Below are 16339 nucleotides of genomic sequence, written 5' to 3' on the forward strand. Positions count from 1 at the left end.
TCAGCAAGCTTTTACTGCGCACTCACTGCGTCCCTGGCACTGAGCCTTGGACAGGGAAGGTGCAAATGTTGCGCTGTAGCTCCTGCCCCGCTTGGAAGCGGCAGTGGGCGCTCCCATGCTAGCCTAGGAAGGCTGTGTGGCAGCACTTGGGCCAGACTGTGAAGGGAAAGTGGGGGTGGGGGAGGTGTCCAGCCACGTTACCAGTCTTTCCTTCAATGGAAAGCTTCAGAAAAAGTTAGGAGACTTGAAATCAGGTCAGTCCTTCAAAGTGGTGATTCTCCCTTTTTAAAAAAATTTTTTTATTTTTTAATTAATCAGTCTATTTATTTATATTTTGGCCACACTGAGAGGCATGTGGGATCTTAGTTCTCCCAACCAGGGATAGAAACTGTGCCTCCTGCATTGGAAGTGCGGAGTCCAAACCTCTGGACTGCCAGGGAAGCCCCTCCCTTTATGTTTAACTCTAGAAATCTGTGTTTCATTTTTATTAAGGAAGTTGGTAGTTCTCTTGTAGAGGAAAATTTTATTTCTTTATCCAGCTCTTTTATTTACCTTGGCCATACGCTTTATACACCAGACCTAGTTCCAAATTCCTTTTGGCTATTAAAAAAAAGAATCAAATTCCCTGTGCCATAGTTACTGAATACATTGAACTAGTGGATCTGGGAGGTAATAGAGACTAAGTAACGTCACTGGATGGAGAGTTGAGGAGCTGAGCCTCTTCTTAACACTGCCAGTAGCCAGAAGCGTGATGAGCGAGGTCTTTACTCTTGACTTTCAGGGACTGTGTCTCTGTGTAGGAGTGTGACCTTTACCAGCAGGAGGGGACTGTACTGGTTCTGTCTGAGATCCCTTCCAGCTCCAGTAGTCTATGGTCAGAGGTACATTTTAAGAATTTATCATTTTAAGCAGTGGCTGCACAGTTAAATTCTGTAGCCCAGGGGCATGATTTGTCTTCTTGTGAAATGCTGGTTTGTCTTTTTGACCTAACGATAACATCTTATGTCCCTGTAGAATTCAGGTCATTTTAGCATGAAATGGATGAGCTTTTTAGGCACGCCCTTGAAACAAAACCCAACCTGGAAAAATAAAATAGGTGTGCAACAAACCCCATTTATTTAAACTGGAAAGTCTAGGGAGGAACTCAAGGCTGGGAATTGGCTCCGTTGAATCCAAGCAATGTGGATTGGCTCTGGTCAAACCTAAAATTCTTTTGAAAATCAGGGGTCTTGTTTTCATGAATGGCACATTGTCATGCCAATGGAGTTCTCTCTTCCACACTGCCTTCTCTTATGCAGTAGGATTGCGAACCAGGTGTGGCTATAATGTTGCTTACGGCTGAGATGAGGCAATTCGGGAAGTCAGTGTTAGCAGCGTGCCACCTTGTCCAATAGAGAGCAAGCTGTGTCAGAAGAGACCCTGACGGGCGTCAGGACAGCAGCGCACCAGAGAACGATCCTCCGTGTTATGTGAGAAACCGTGGTGGAGAGGAACATGAGAAAGAAGATCTTTACGTATAACGGAGTCATGTTGCTGTACAGCAGAAGTTAACATTGTAAAAGAGCTATATTTTGATGAAATAAAGTTTTTTTAAACAAAGAGGGACTTCAATGGCAGTCCCATGGTTAAGACTTTGCACTTCCGCTGCAGGGGGCATGGGTTCAATCCTGTTCAGGGGAACTAAGATCCGACATCCACATTCCTCATGGTATAGGCACAAAAAAAGAAGAAAAAAAAAAAGACAGCAGTGCATCAGTTAAGTGATGACCTCAGCTCATCGTTCTTTGGGGGTTTGTGCATTCTTATCTTTATTGAATATGTTTATATAATAGCGCCCCTTGCCTAGGTGTTACAGGCACCCAGACACAGAAGAAGATGCATGGCTCATGTTAGCTCATTTAATCCTTTCTGAGGTACAGTACTGCAGCGTCTCAGATTACTACATGGAGGCTCAGAGAGGTCAAGCTTGTTGCCCAGGGTCACATGGTTAGCAGAGTGGGGATTTGAACTGAGATCTTCCATGCTTCCTTTCTTGGCACGCATACCAGTAGAGATTCATTGCTCATGCCAAAACACGAGTGAGGTTGGTGTGAGCATAGATGCGAGTGAGTTAAATTTATTTACTCATTCCAATCGGCACTGGTATATTTTGAGTGTAAAATGTCAACTGGAATTTTTAATGTATAAAATCTTTCAGCTGTCTTTACACCGATCTTTGCACAGACCAGCCCCCCTCCCTTGAGGATTTATTGTGGTTTTGATCTGCGTTGCCTCAAACCATTGAAATCTTTTCAAAGAAGCAGAGCTGTTTTCTTTTTATTTTTTCCTCTATGCTTTTTTTTTCCCTCCTGCAATACACTGGTACCAGGAGTGGACATAGTTTGCTATTCAGCTTGATCAAAGCACTCTACACCAATGTAACTTCCTGATCTTACTGGTAACAGAACTAAATGTTTCCATGTTCTGCCAAGATGGGTTGCCAGTTATCGACAGAGGGCTTGCATCTGGTAATAATTATTTACTAATTCTGTTTACCTTTTGATCTGGTTTTCAGTGTACAGCTGCAGCTATCAAGGCTATAAGAGAAAGTGGAATGAATCTGAACCCAGAAGTGGAGGGGACGCTAATTCGGGTACCCATTCCCAAGTAAGTCTGGCTGACGTTCACATATTTTGATGTAATGGAGCAGCTCTCTTTGGAAGAAAAACAACACTCCATGATACTGTTAGTCTGATGGTGTACTTTACCTGTATCTCTCATCCTGGCCGGCTCCAGCATCTTTTGGGATCCAGTTTAATTGATTCAAATGCAGCAGTAGACCTGACAAAGTTCTTGTCCTCATGTAGTTTACATTCCTATGGGAAGATAGGACTCATAAATAAAGTCATTCCAGATAATGAAATGCTGTGAGAAAAGAAAGGACAGTGTGTTCCAATAGAGAGTGACTTGCTGAAAGTGATGGTGGCAGGGACAACTTCACAAGGAGGTCACATTTCTGCTGACAGTTGAATGATGAGGACAAGGCAGCCTAGGGGAAGAGCTTTCCAGGCAGAGGGAACAGACAGTCCAAAGGCCCTGAGTCTGAAAGGACCTTGACACTTGTAATCTCTAACCCAGATTTCTGGAAGAGTCATTTTCCCACTAGTCCTCACTTGTTGAAGAATTTTAGGTATAAGAAAGAACAGAATATTGTTAGTTATGTAAATATATAGAACTTAAGATCTTGTTTCAAAGGCATAAAGTGTATGTTTATTTTGAAACTAAAAAAGAAAAGAAATAATAAGACCTCGGCATATTTGATGAAGAGAAAGCCATTGTGTCTCAGTGGTGGTGTGGGGGTTGGATTGGTGAGAGGCCCATGCTCTAGGCATTACAGGCCCTGATGAGTAGCTGGGCTGTGCTGTCATTATAGTGGGTAGCCATTGGAGGCCCTTCAGCAGAGGAGTGATCTGATGTTGACTTTTTAGGAGCTCTCTGGCTGCTGATTAACAGATGAAATGTAGGGGGACAGAGTGGACCCAGAGAGTATCGTTGGGAGGCCACTGCGGTAGTCTAATTCCAGGACTTGGTGTGTGCTAAGTCGCTTCAGTCGTGTCCGACTCTGCAACTCTATGGACCATAGCCCACCAGGCTCCTCTGTCCATGGGATTCTTGAGACAAGCATACTAGAGTGGGTTGCCATGCCCTCCTCCAGGGGATCTTCCTCACCCAGGGATTGAACCCACGTCTCTTACATCTCCTGCTTGGCAGGTGGGTTCTTTACGACTAGCGCCACTTGGGAAGCCCAGCAAGCCCCAGGTAAATGTTGAATTCATTCAGTCACTCAACAAATATTTATTAAGCCCTAACTACATGCCAGGATGTTTCCTGTTTGTTGAGATAGAACAGTAAATAGCACCAACAAGAGAAAGTCCCCACCCTCCTGGGGCTTATTTTATAGTCAAGTAGGCACAGTAAAGAAACCCGTGACTCAGATGGTAAAGAATCTGCCTACAATGCAGGAGACCTGGGTTTGACCACTGACAGATTTTATTTTCTTGGGCTCCAGAATCACTGTGGATGATTACTGCAGTCATGATTTTAAAAGACACATGCTCCTTGGAAGGAAAGCTATGGCAAACCTGAATAATGTATTAAATAGCAGAGATATCACTTTGCCAACAAAGGTCTGTATGGTCAAAACTATGGTTTTTCCAGTCCTCTGTGGATATGAGAATTGGACCATAAAGATGGCTGAGCCTCATAGAATGGATGGTTTTGAATTGTGGTGCTGGAGAAGACTCTTGAGAGTCCATTGGACTGCAAGGAGATCCATCCAGTCAATCCTAAAGGAAATCAACCCTGAATATTCATTGGAAGGACTGATGCTGAAGCTGAAGCTCCAGTACCTTGGCCACCCAATGGGAAGAGCCAACTCACTGGAAAAGATTTCCTGATGCTGGGAAAGACAGGGCAGGAAGAGCAAGGGACATCAGAGGATGAGATGGTTGGATAGCGTCACTGACTTAGTGGACATGAGTTTGAGCACACTTCAGGAGATGGTGGAGGACAGGGAAGCCTAGTGTGTTGCAGTCTGTGGGATCACAAAGTCTGACACAACTTAGTGTCTGAACAACAACAACAGGCACAGTAAACAAACAAATATGTAATGTTGGGTGATGGTAAGAACTATGAAGAAAAATAAGCAGGCTAAGGGGATAGTGAGTGTTGTGGCTTTTATTTGTAGGTAGGAAGGTTCAAGAAGGAAGTGACATCAGAGCAGGTATCTAAGTGAAATGAATGAATGAAGCTTCCCAATAACTAGAAGGGAAGTGGAATGTGAACTTGTCATCATGTGCCACACATCATTCTGTATTCCTTTATATAGATTGCTGCATTTGTCACACAACCTCTGTAAAGTAGATTTTTTTCCCAGGTGTGGAAATTGAGGCTCAAAGAATGTGTGTGTCTTTGAGGTCACACAGCTTATGCTGAAGCTCAGGTTTAGTTGATTCTAGAGCCTCATGATGTACCCATGCTAGCATTAAGAATTAATACCAACATTGAAGAGTCCAAGAACTTCCCTGCAGACCTTTTTTTTCCTGCTTTTTTGCCAGAAAATGGCCTCTGTAAGTCAGAAGTAACACTCTGCTTTGAAATTGTATGAATTGGGAGCTATATAAGAAGCAGACAGACCCGAGTTCAAGTCCGGTACTTGTTTGCTTGGTTAGTTCATTGATTTGCTTAGCAGATTTCCTACAAATGTGTTATGTGCCAGCCTCTGTGCTGGGTGTTCAGGTTGTATGTGGATCTAATGTTGGCCTTTGTGTAACTCAGGGCTCTGCAGGCCCCTTGTTTATATTACTGGCAGCTTACTTGTGGAGTTTACTATTACCTACAGTTTATAGATGAAAAAAATTAAAATTTGGAGAAATTAAGGGACTTCCTCAAGATCACATGGCCAGAATTTGAATTCTGAGTTTTTCTGTTACCATATTTCAGACTCTTTCTTTTGCGCTCAGTGTATAGGTGGGTAATTCTGGAAAGTGCTAGGTGTACTCATGGCCATCAGAAGCATGACTCGCAAGTGGCATGGATATAGTCAGCAGCTTAATTTTTTCGTTCTTGCTCTCATGTCTGTGAAATCTTGGCAAAGCCACTTATCCTCCCACCCCGAGCTTCGGGTTCTTCATGTACAAGATGAAGGCGTTGTTCTCAGTGGTCTTCCAGGTCCCTTCTGGAGCTCCAGAATGCTGTGATGCTGTGAATTGATGCCCCTAAGTGCTCGTCGCTGACTTGGATTCTTCTAGAGTGGCCCGATTGTGGATCATGTGTTTCTTTCAAAGAACTCACTGACATCATGTGCACCTCTGCAGCCCCACTCGAGTTAACGGCTGCCCTTGTGCATTGTTTATAAGTTTTGAAAGATCAGTGAGTTTAACTTGAATTTCCAAAGACATGGGGATCTGTTACATTATATTTTGCAGTATTTTATGTTGGTTAATGGGTGTAATCCAAGAGAAAGTTGATGGACCAAAACCGTCTGCTCCTGCAAACCTCATTTTTTATATACTTTCTTCCCTCTGACAAGGTGGTAAGGTCATGGGGCCCCTTACTGAATTATTCGTTTGGTAGTTTTCCAGATAAAAAATGAATGATCTGTTCTTTATTATAGAGGTTGTGTCATGTGAGAGGATAAAGGCTGATTTAGATGTAAAGAAGACCAAGGTTTTTATTTGGTTTTGGCAGTGACTTCCATATGACTCTGGGCACATCACCCTAGCAGATTGTTGCCTTCTAATTCCTCATTTGTAAAATAAATGATATAATACACAATGATAGCTAGATCTTTGGTGAAATTAGTAGAGAAAACAAATTAGGTAGTGTGATCTCCTTAGAGGAAAAGAAGCTCTATAAATATAAGATACTAATAATATTTCAGTAGACATACCATTTTCCTTACATACATAATTTTACTTCAGGAGAAAAGGAAGGAGTGAGGAAGGAAACAAGTATGCTGATTACCTACTATATGCTAGGAACCTGTTAGGTGCTTGAGATACACAAAAGAAGGGCAAAAGTCTTAACAGTTAAATTTGCACCTTGGTAACATGAAAACCTGGAATGGAGTTCCGATTCTTCTACTTTTTAGCTTTGTGACGGTATCAGCTGTCTCTACCTCTCTGAATCTCAGAGAGCTCATCTGTAACGTATTTATAGGGCTTGCCTTTTATAGATATTGGGAGATTTCAGTGAGATAATGTACGCAAGGCTTTTGAAGTTTAGTAAGCACTCAGTTAATGCTGACAAAGGTTCCTTCATTCCTTTTCGTAAATGGGCAGGCGCATCCCTCCCTTTAAAGGATGGGGAACCTGAGATACTCAGAGGTGAGGCATTGGCTCCAGGTCACACAGCAAACCTGTGAGGAGGGAAACAGCACACTAAAGCTTATTTTAGGAGACTGGGAGGTGGGAGGTAATCAAATGCATGAAGTCCCAGGATAGGTTTCTGATGATAACGTTTCAAGTTTAATTCTGTAAAAATGTACTTTCCCAGTTGAATCTGATTCTTCCCCTAATGACAGTCTACCAGTTCGCTTTTCTGCCTTCAGTCTGGATGCCCAGAGCTAAGTTTTATTTTCAGTTGCAACGGATCTCAGCTGGTACCTCACCCTCTATTCCTCTGATTCTCATATTCTTATTTAAATGAGTCTGCTGAGTACCTGACTCTTCCTACAATCTGCCTCTGATCCTTTTGGGATGAAGGCAGAAGATAAATCCTAAAGTAATAACAGGTCATACTTGGAGCCTGGGTGGTTCCTATCACCAAGCTTTCTTTTTATGTTTATGGCCTCTGCAAATCCAGCTGTGTGTGACTGTGTACAAGTTTTCCTCCCGGCTGTTTTCAGTAAGATGACCTTGGGCCTCGCAGGCTCTGGGTTACATCCGTCCCCACTGACAATGTATGTGGCTTTTGTTTTCTTCTCTGGCCGGTCTTTTCGCATTTAGAGAAGTCAATCAACAGGATGGATTCTTTGAACATTCCTGTTGATCAGGATTCGCTGAAGTAGTTTCTTCTTTTTGTTATTTATGTCATCAAGTTCTAGGTCCTATTTATTAACCACCTGCACTACAGATTTAATGCTTGGAGATACTGTGTTGAATGCCTCAGGGTTTCTCCCTGCATTCTCATAATACCACTCCGAGGTCAGGAGATGGTTCTTATGCCCACTTGCCTGATAGGAGACCCGAAACTCCCAGGAATCAGTGCCCACTGTCATAGGGCTGCCTAGGATGGAACTCAAGACTTACTTACTACCTTTTACCCTGTTCTTGCCTCCTGGTAGCAACTTGTTTTGATATGTCAGTTTTTCATTTCTTAATCAGGGACCCTGAAAAGTTTTGAGCAGGAGCTTGTTTTGGTCAGGCCCCTAGCCCATTCACATCTTCTTTATGCCCCCAAACAAACAAACAAATACTCTCTTACTAGTTGTTTTACCAAATATTGATGAGAAAACCACACAAAGTAGAATGAAGCTGTTTTGCTTTGAGAGTGCTGAGTTCATCTCTGACTTTAAATAAAACTGTCAGGAATCATGAATTCGCCGAAGAGATTAAAGTACCTGGGGTCGACTCATTCCCTGGTGAAGCTGCCTCCTTCCTGGACTGTCCTCTTTTATTATTTCTTGTCAGTTTCTGCATTGGTTTTACCTTAACTGGATTAAATAGAAAATTAAAATACTTCCGTTCTATTCTCCAGAGGGGAGCACTTTTATTTTTAAATGTTGTTTTGGAGTATAGCCAATCACCAGTGTTGTGATAGGAATCTAGACAGATGGTGCTGATGAGCCTGTCTACAGGGCAGCGGTGGAGATGCAGACGTAGAGAACAGCCTTGTGGCCACAGCGGGGGGAGAGGGTGGGATGAACTGAGAGAGCAGCATTGACACATATGTATTACCACATGTAGAATAGATAGCCAGTGGGAATCTGCTGTATGATGCAGGGAGCACAAGCCTGGTGCTCTGTGACAACCAGGAGGGATGAGATGGGGCGGGAGCTGGGAGGGGGGTTCAAGAGGGAGGGAACATATGTATACCTATGGCTAATTCATTTTGATGTATGGCAGAAACCAACACAGTACTGTAAGGCAGTTACCCTCCAAGTAAAAATAAATTAATTAATAATTAAAAACAACGTTGTGATGGTTTCAGGGACTCAGCCATACATATACATGTATCCATTCTCCCCCTACTCCCCTCGCATAGAGCACAACTTTTAGCACCTTGTTCCAGATTTTTTCTATGCAACTTCAGACACATGTCTAAATCTGCTTCTCCATTTTTCTTGTGATGACATGGGATTATATTATACACACTCTTCTTCACTTTGCTTTTTTAACTTAATGTGTCAATGCTCTCTGGTGAGAGTTCTTTCTTACTCCTTTTAAGGGTTGCATAGTGTTTGCCTGTTATCTATAGCACTAAATAGTTGCCAGTTGTTGAATATCTTGGTTGTTTAAATTGTTTTCCTTTTTGCTAACAGTGTTGTAATGATCTTCTAAGGGTCTTCCTGTTCTTCTGCTAGAGGTGGGACGTGGTCATGGGGGACTGTAACTGGGGGAGATGTGAACAGAATGTGCGGCGCCTTGGTGTAAGTTTTGCTTCTTGATTGTCACAGTGCTTATTTGCACTAGTGTGCTGCATATTGCTGAGCTTCCTGGAAACATGGGCACTTGAGGGCCAGGCGAACATCTGCAACACACCTGAGTGACCCCTCCAGTGGTCCACAGACCGGAACTTGACGTCACTGTCTTAGGAAACCCCATTGATGTTTCAGTGGCTCTCCTGTCTCACTGCTTGGTGATAATAATACTAAGCAAAGTGACTGCTTAACTGAGTGCAGGCTATATTCTAGGCCTTATGCTACATTATTTAGGTCATTCTGTTATTTCCTATTTTTTTGGTACATGAGCTTAGTAAGCCCAAGAGAGGTTGAATAACTAGTTCAAGTTCATCTAGCTAATAAAGATAGAGTTGTGCAGGATTTAAATATGGGTCTGCTTGATTTCATAGTCTATTCTTAACATCTGTGGACCTCTGAGAGCACTTTTTCTTTTTGTAATAAGGGGCAGCAATTAGTATTTTAAAGTTTAATTATATACCAGCCCACACCTTGTGGAGCATAATTGCCAGAGCTCAAACCAGGATGCATAATCTAAAAGTGAATTTGTACACCACTTTTTGGTGTGGAGGCAGTCTGGAATATAAACAATTTGGGGATTTTTTTTTTCTTTTTTAGTCAACTATATTGAGGTATATCCTTCATACAAAAAAATGGACCCATTTCAAGTGTACATGATAATGAATTTTGACAAATGTATGTGTCCCTGTAACCACTATCTTAGTCAACCTGTAGACCAGCTCAGTCATCCTGAAAGTTCCCAGTGCCCCTTTGCCAGTCAGTCCCTATCCTCCTCTGGCACCAGGTGACCTCTTAACTGCTCTTATGATCATATAAAATCGTTAATGCTGAAATATGAAACTTCTAAGATATTTATAAATTTACTCAGCAGATAGTTATTGAGCACCTACTATGTGTCAGGCACAGTTCTAGACATGGAGGTTTACAGCAGTGAGCAAGCCAGACACAACCTCTGCCTTTGTGGAACCTCTACTGGGTTCTGTCCCAGGGTTGGGAAGATCTCTTGGAGAAGGGAAAGGCTACCCACTCCAGTATTCTGGCCTGGAGAATTCCATGGAATGTATAGTCCATGGGGTTGCAAAGTCGGACACGATTGAGTGACTTTCACTTTTCACTGAGAAAATGGGCAGTAACACACACATACAATGTGTGTGTCAGCTGGCCACATTTTTCTCTCTGTGGAGAAAAATAAAGCAATGAAAAGCAATAAAGGACATTATAGATGGTGGTAGTGGGCTGGTGCAGTTTTAAGTGGTGTATTCACTGAAGGCTTCAGGGGAAAGGTGATAATTTAGCAGAGAACTGAGGACATGAGAGAGCAGACTATGCTTATATTCAGCACTAAGGCAGAGGAAGCAGCAAGTGCAAAGACCTTGAGGTGGGTGTAAGATAGTAAGATAGTAAGAGTGCTCAGTGGTGGTGGCAGAACACGGGAGGGGAGGGAAGTCGGAGCTGAGACCAGAGTGAAGTCGGGAGGAAGCCAGTATCACGTAAAGTCTTTACTAGTCAGTGTTCTCCAGAGAAGCAGAACCAAAGGGTATATATATAAAGAGACTTATAAAGAATTGGCCCATGCGATTATGGATGCCAACAGGTCCCAAGATCTGCCGTCTTGGGAGACAGACTCAGGAGAGCTGATAGTGTGGTTCCCAGTCTAAACGCCAGGGGGCTGGAGACCCAGGAAGTGCTGATGTTTCAATGTGAGTCAAAAGCGGGGGAAGAAAACCATTGTTGTGGTTTGAAGGCAGTTGGGCAGAAGGAATTCCTTCTTATTTAGGGGAATTCCATATTATTTTTGTTTTTTGCAAGTCTTCAAGTGATTGAGTAAGGCCCACCCACATTAGGAAGGGCAGTCAGCTTTACTCAGTCTAAAGATTTGAATGTTCCACTCATCCAGGACATCCTCAGAGAAACACCCAGCATAATGTTTGACCAACTGTCTGGGACCACTGTGACACAAAAAATTAACCATCTGCTGTATACCTGAAACTAATAGAGCATTGTAAATCAACTATACCCCAATAAAAATTAAAATAAATAAAATGAGCCATCATAGTTCTTGTAGACCCTTATAAAGATTTTGGTTTCTGTTTGGAGTGAAATGGGAAATCATTGGAGGGTTTTGAGCTAGGGAGGGACATGATCTGACTTAGGTTTTGAAAGGATCGTTCTGGCTGCCGTTTTGAGAATTACACTGTCTCACAGTGAGGATGAAAGCAGGGACCAGTTGGGAGCTATTGTAGTAATCCCGGTATGGTGCCTGGACTAGTATGGCAATGGGATTGGTTAGAAGTGGTTAGATTCTGGGCATATTTTAAGGAAAAGCTCCCAGGATTTGCTGACAGCTTGGTTGTAAATTTGGAAGAAAGAACTCAAAGAGGACTTCAAGGTTTTTGACCTGAGCAACTGGAAGGACAGAGTTGCCGTTTACTGAGATAGGGCAGATGTGGGAGGACAGACTGGGTGTGAGAGAAGACCAGGTTTTATCCTGTGTTTAGTTTGCGATACTAATAGACATCCAAGTGGAGAGGTCAAGTAGGCCGTTAGGTATCTAAGTTGAGAGTTCAGACAATGGGTGTGGCTCGAGAGAAATCTGGGAGGCATGAACATGTAGAAGAAGCCATGAGATTAAATGAGATTATTTTAGAGAATAAATGTAGATAGTGAAGAGAAGGGTTTGGAAACAGCCCTGGACAGTCCACATCAAGGTTTGTGGGTCAAGATGGTGAGGAGGAACCAGCCAAAGAGACAGAATAAGTGGCCAGAGAATTCTGGAAGAGAGTGGGATCCTGGAAACCAAAGGAAGTGTCTTCGAGGAAGGACACATCAGCTGCACTGGATGTTGCTGGTAGATCTCGGAAGAGAAAACCTGAGAATCAGTCGTTGGATTTTGCAACGTGATTTATTGATTGATCAGTTAATCTCTGGGTATAAAGGAAAGGAAGCACAAGGGGTTTGGGCTTAGAGAGACGTAGGTTCGAGTTCCTGTTCCTGTTCTGTCGTTCTCTGGGTTTATCTGCTTGGGTCCTCTGAAAGCAGACACCAGGACAGAATTATATGTGCAAGAAATTTATGGGCAGAATCCTGTGAAAGAGACAGGGTGGTCTGCCACTGGGGAAGAATGGAAAAAAGGAGGATTGCGTAGATGACGCACTGCAGTGCATTTCTGAGGACTTCTGCCGGACTGATGGGATGTTCCTGGGTGAAAATTGCCTGTTAAAGGAAACTCTCTACCATTGGCCGACAGTGCCCCTGAAACGTGCCCACTGTAGTGATCTTGGGCAAGTCATTTAATTGTTGGAAGCTTCAGCCTCCTTATTTGTAGAACGGGCATCATTTCTATGATTTTTTGAAGAGTAATGGGATATTATATGGAATATTATGTGTCATAAACTTTAATTCCCTTTTCTTATACTATTTGTTATTATCTAATTCTCTTGGTTAAGGAGTTATTGAAAACATTCTTTTCTGATTATTTGGGAGCAAAACCAATGATACTTTCTTTCTGTTTGCTGATTACTCTTTTAGTCTTTGTCTCTTTCCCTTTCTTCCTCACTAACCCCCTCCCCCAGCCCCATGTTTTTTGGGTTTTTTTTTTTCCTCTTTTTTTCCTCCATTTTTAGGGGTGGGAGGAGTTGAGTCATTATGTTGTAATTATCTTGAAATTTAAGTTGCTCAGGAACACTGTAGTTTGATTGTTAATGAGCACTTGGTTTGTTCTTTGAATATGAATTATGGTGAACAAGACCTCCTGGAAGGTATATCCAAAAGAAGAAAATCCAGTGACTAGTCCTGCCTGTGGTATGAGACTTGCTTAGTGTTTCTAGAAAGGCCAAGGGGCTTTGACTCTTCTTGACAGCCCCTGCCCACTGAACTGCTTCCCAAGTCCTCACAGTTGGCTTCTACTTTTCCTTCTGACCTTGACAGCAGTGATAGACCTTATGCCTAGGCCAGGCTCCTCCCTCAGACTTTATTCCAAGGTGACAGCATGGAGGAGAATTCTCCTTGTGACTGGACCAGGCAGTTTCACCAGGTAACAGTTAAAAGCGCTGGGTTGTGGTTCTCCTAGCCTGGATTTTCTTTCTGAAGTGTTTTTGTTTTTTGTTTTTTGCAGCTTATGCTGATGTAGTCTCTCATGGCTGATTCCCAGGTTTTTGTAGGGAGAGCAGGGTCATAATGCAGGGAGGCAGGGTCACCAGGCTGAGTTATTAGCAACTGCTGTGTATCCAGGGAGAGTGGAATTGACACCTGGAGGAGCCAAGGTCAGAACAACTTGAAGAAGAGAATCAGTAAAATGAGTTGTGTGACCGTAGACTAGTTATTTCAACTCGTTGAGTCTCAGTTTCCTCATCTGTAAAATGGGGTAGTAGCAAAATTTACTTTTCTGGAGGGGTATTGGGAGAAACTCTTGTGGAGGATAAAGGGGAGAAGGAGCAGGTAGACAAGGAGAGTCTTTAGTTCATGATGCAGGTCTGATACCAGTGAAGAAAGGAAAGAAATCCACTCAATGAGAAATAAATGTAACTTTTAAAATCGTTGTTATCAAATTAACTGCTGTTACTGAGTGTTCCCATGGTCTCTTCTGTGTGGTGACTATTAACTGCTATGGGGGGTCAGTACTGCTGTCCCCCGCTGAGGAGACCAAGGCATGCTGTCTACCCCTGAGCCTTCCACCTGGGGACAGGTGCTGTTCAGTGACGAGACCGGGTAGGCATGCAGCATTTTTACAGCTTTACTGCAGTCTAATTCACCCACATAGAGTGTATACTACAAAGATTTTTAGTATAGTCAGAGTTATGCAAGCTTTACCACATTCATTTTAGGACATTTTCATCACCTCACAAAGATACCCTGAGCCTAATCACTCCCTACTTTACCCCAAATCACCCTCATAAGGATTGCTCTAGGCAACTACTAGTCTGTCTCTATAGATTTCCCTATTCTGAAAGTTTCATATGAATGAATTCACACAGTATGTGGTCTCTTCTGACTAGCTTTTTTCACTTGCATAATATTTTCAAGGTTCATCCATGTTGTAGCACGTATCAGTACTTCATTCTTTTTTATTGGCAAATAATATTCCACTGAGTGGATATGCCACATGTTATTTTTCCATTCACAGGCTGAGGAATATTTCAGTTGTTTCCACTTTTTGGTTATTATGAATAATGCTGTTGTGAGCGTGCTTTTAGTTTTCTTGGGTATAAACATGAGTGGAATTGCTAGAGTCATAACTTTAGCAATTGCTAAAGTAATAACTGTTTAACTTTTTGATGATCTGCCAAACTTTTCCACAGGGACTGCACATTTCACATTCTTTTCAGTAATATTGAAGGACTCTAATTGCTCCATTTCTTTGCCAGTACTTGTTGTTGTTGTCATTGTTATTATTACCATCTAAGTGGGTAGGAAGTGATGTCTCATTGTAGTTTTGACTTGCATTTCCCTGATGTTAATGATGTTGAGTATCTTTGTGTGTCTGTTTGCCATTTGTGCATCTTTAGAAAAACGTCTGTTCAGGTCTTATGCTCATTTTTAAATTGTGTTTGTATTTTTATGTTGAGGTGTAGGAAATCTTTATATGTTCTGAATACTAGACTTTTATTAGATATATGAGTTTCATCTCTTTAATTATAAAAATAGTACACATTAATGTAAAGATTCAAATCCTACAGAAAAGTAAAAAGTTCTTTTATTGCTCCTCAAGTATTCTTCCTTGAAGTAACTTGTTGGTAAGTTTAATATATATCGTACCAGATTTTAAAAGGTGCACACACACACATATTTAGTTTACATAAGTGAGATTAAGTTTCTGCCATCTTCAGTGCCACAACTTGCTTATTTATTTATTTATTTTCAACTCAAGAGAACCTTCTGTACAGGGTCACAGATCAGTAAGCAGCGGGGTCATGGCTCACATCGAGTCTGTCTCCACGGCCCTGTTCTTGCCGCGCTATCGCCTTGCTTTCCGGGCTGCTGACCAGGACCCTCCTCCCTCCTCCTCTCTCTGCAGCCCCTCTCTCTAGCTGCTGTATCGCCCTGTGGATCTTGAACCAGGGAGAGTGTGTCTCACGTGCACATTCTTGGACATATTGATAATACCCTTTTCTCACACAGCTCACACACATACAGACCTTTAGTGATGGTGAAAGAAAAAAAAATCAGGAGAGACCGCCTGAATGACCTCGTTTGGGCGGGAGCAGCCATCAGCTACACTTGAGCAACTGCAGCTGCTTCCCTGGCCCTTTTCGTGCCCACCGCCTGCTCACATTGCTGCTCTGCAGGGTCGCTCGTTCCTTTATTCGGCTGGTGGACGTCCAGTCCATTGTTGTCTCCCCTTCCAGGCCTGGCGAGCCTCCGTGCAGTTACAGGATGCGCCCTTTCTCCTCACCCAGCCTGTGGCTCTTTAGGAGCCAGCAGCCTTCTACTATTCAGACCCCAAGTGTGTGGAATGGGAGCTCCCTCCCTGCACAGATGTTCCGTTTGAAACACATAAGAAAGTGCAGTCAGGAATCGAGCGGAGCATGCACTGAGCAGAAAGCGCCATCAACGCCTGTGCAGAAGCTGCGCCTGAAAGGACAGGTTCCTTCTCCCCCGCCCCTCTGTTGTCCACTCTTTGTGTCCTGCGCCTTCTGACAAGACCCGGCAGTTGGCCGCCCGAGGTCAGATCACGGTTCCATGGCCGACCTCTAGGGACCCCCTCCCCCTTTCTCCCCAGTGTTGAGGCTCATAGAGGAGCTGGAGGAGTAGCAGTGGACTCCGTCTAAGCAGGTCTTGGTGAAGGAGTGTCCACGTCACTGCTGCTGGTGAGAAGGGTGGCTTAGGTTTGTCTAGAGCCAGCAGGGGGCCTGGGATTCATGAGTGAGGCTGCACTGGGCTCAGATCCCAGGTCTTCCAGGAACCTGTGTGGCCTTGGGCAGGTTACTTGATCTGTCTGAGCCTCCATTTTTCTAATCTTCAGAAACCAGGTAATAAGACCAGTAATATCACAGGAACAATGCAAAAGTTCACTCAGTGAGTGTCCCCTTACATGTCCCCTCAGAGCCTGGCACGTGGAAAGAGCACGGCAAGTTTTTGTCACTGTTGCTCTGATAGAAGGGGAGCAGATGGACTGCAGCCAGAGGGCACGGCAGTTATGGGTGAGCCTTTACTGTCCTC

At 43.2% G+C, this 16339-nt stretch overlaps 1 protein-coding gene across 2 annotated transcripts in view; it reads left to right on the forward strand.

The window, feature by feature from the left end:
- Positions 1-16339, forward strand: part of MRRF (mitochondrial ribosome recycling factor) — a 55630-nt gene that overhangs the window by 19660 nt on the left and 19631 nt on the right. For both annotated transcript variants that reach the window (XM_020907608.2, XM_020907607.2), the window contains exon 5: positions 2555-2646. In XM_020907608.2, the coding sequence (XP_020763267.2) occupies positions 2555-2646 (92 nt within the window). The remainder of the gene's footprint in view (positions 1-2554; positions 2647-16339) is intronic.

The sequence above is a fragment of the Odocoileus virginianus genome, chromosome 2 (genome assembly GCF_023699985.2).
Source record: "Odocoileus virginianus isolate 20LAN1187 ecotype Illinois chromosome 2, Ovbor_1.2, whole genome shotgun sequence".
NCBI classification, from domain to species: domain Eukaryota; kingdom Metazoa; phylum Chordata; class Mammalia; order Artiodactyla; family Cervidae; genus Odocoileus; species Odocoileus virginianus.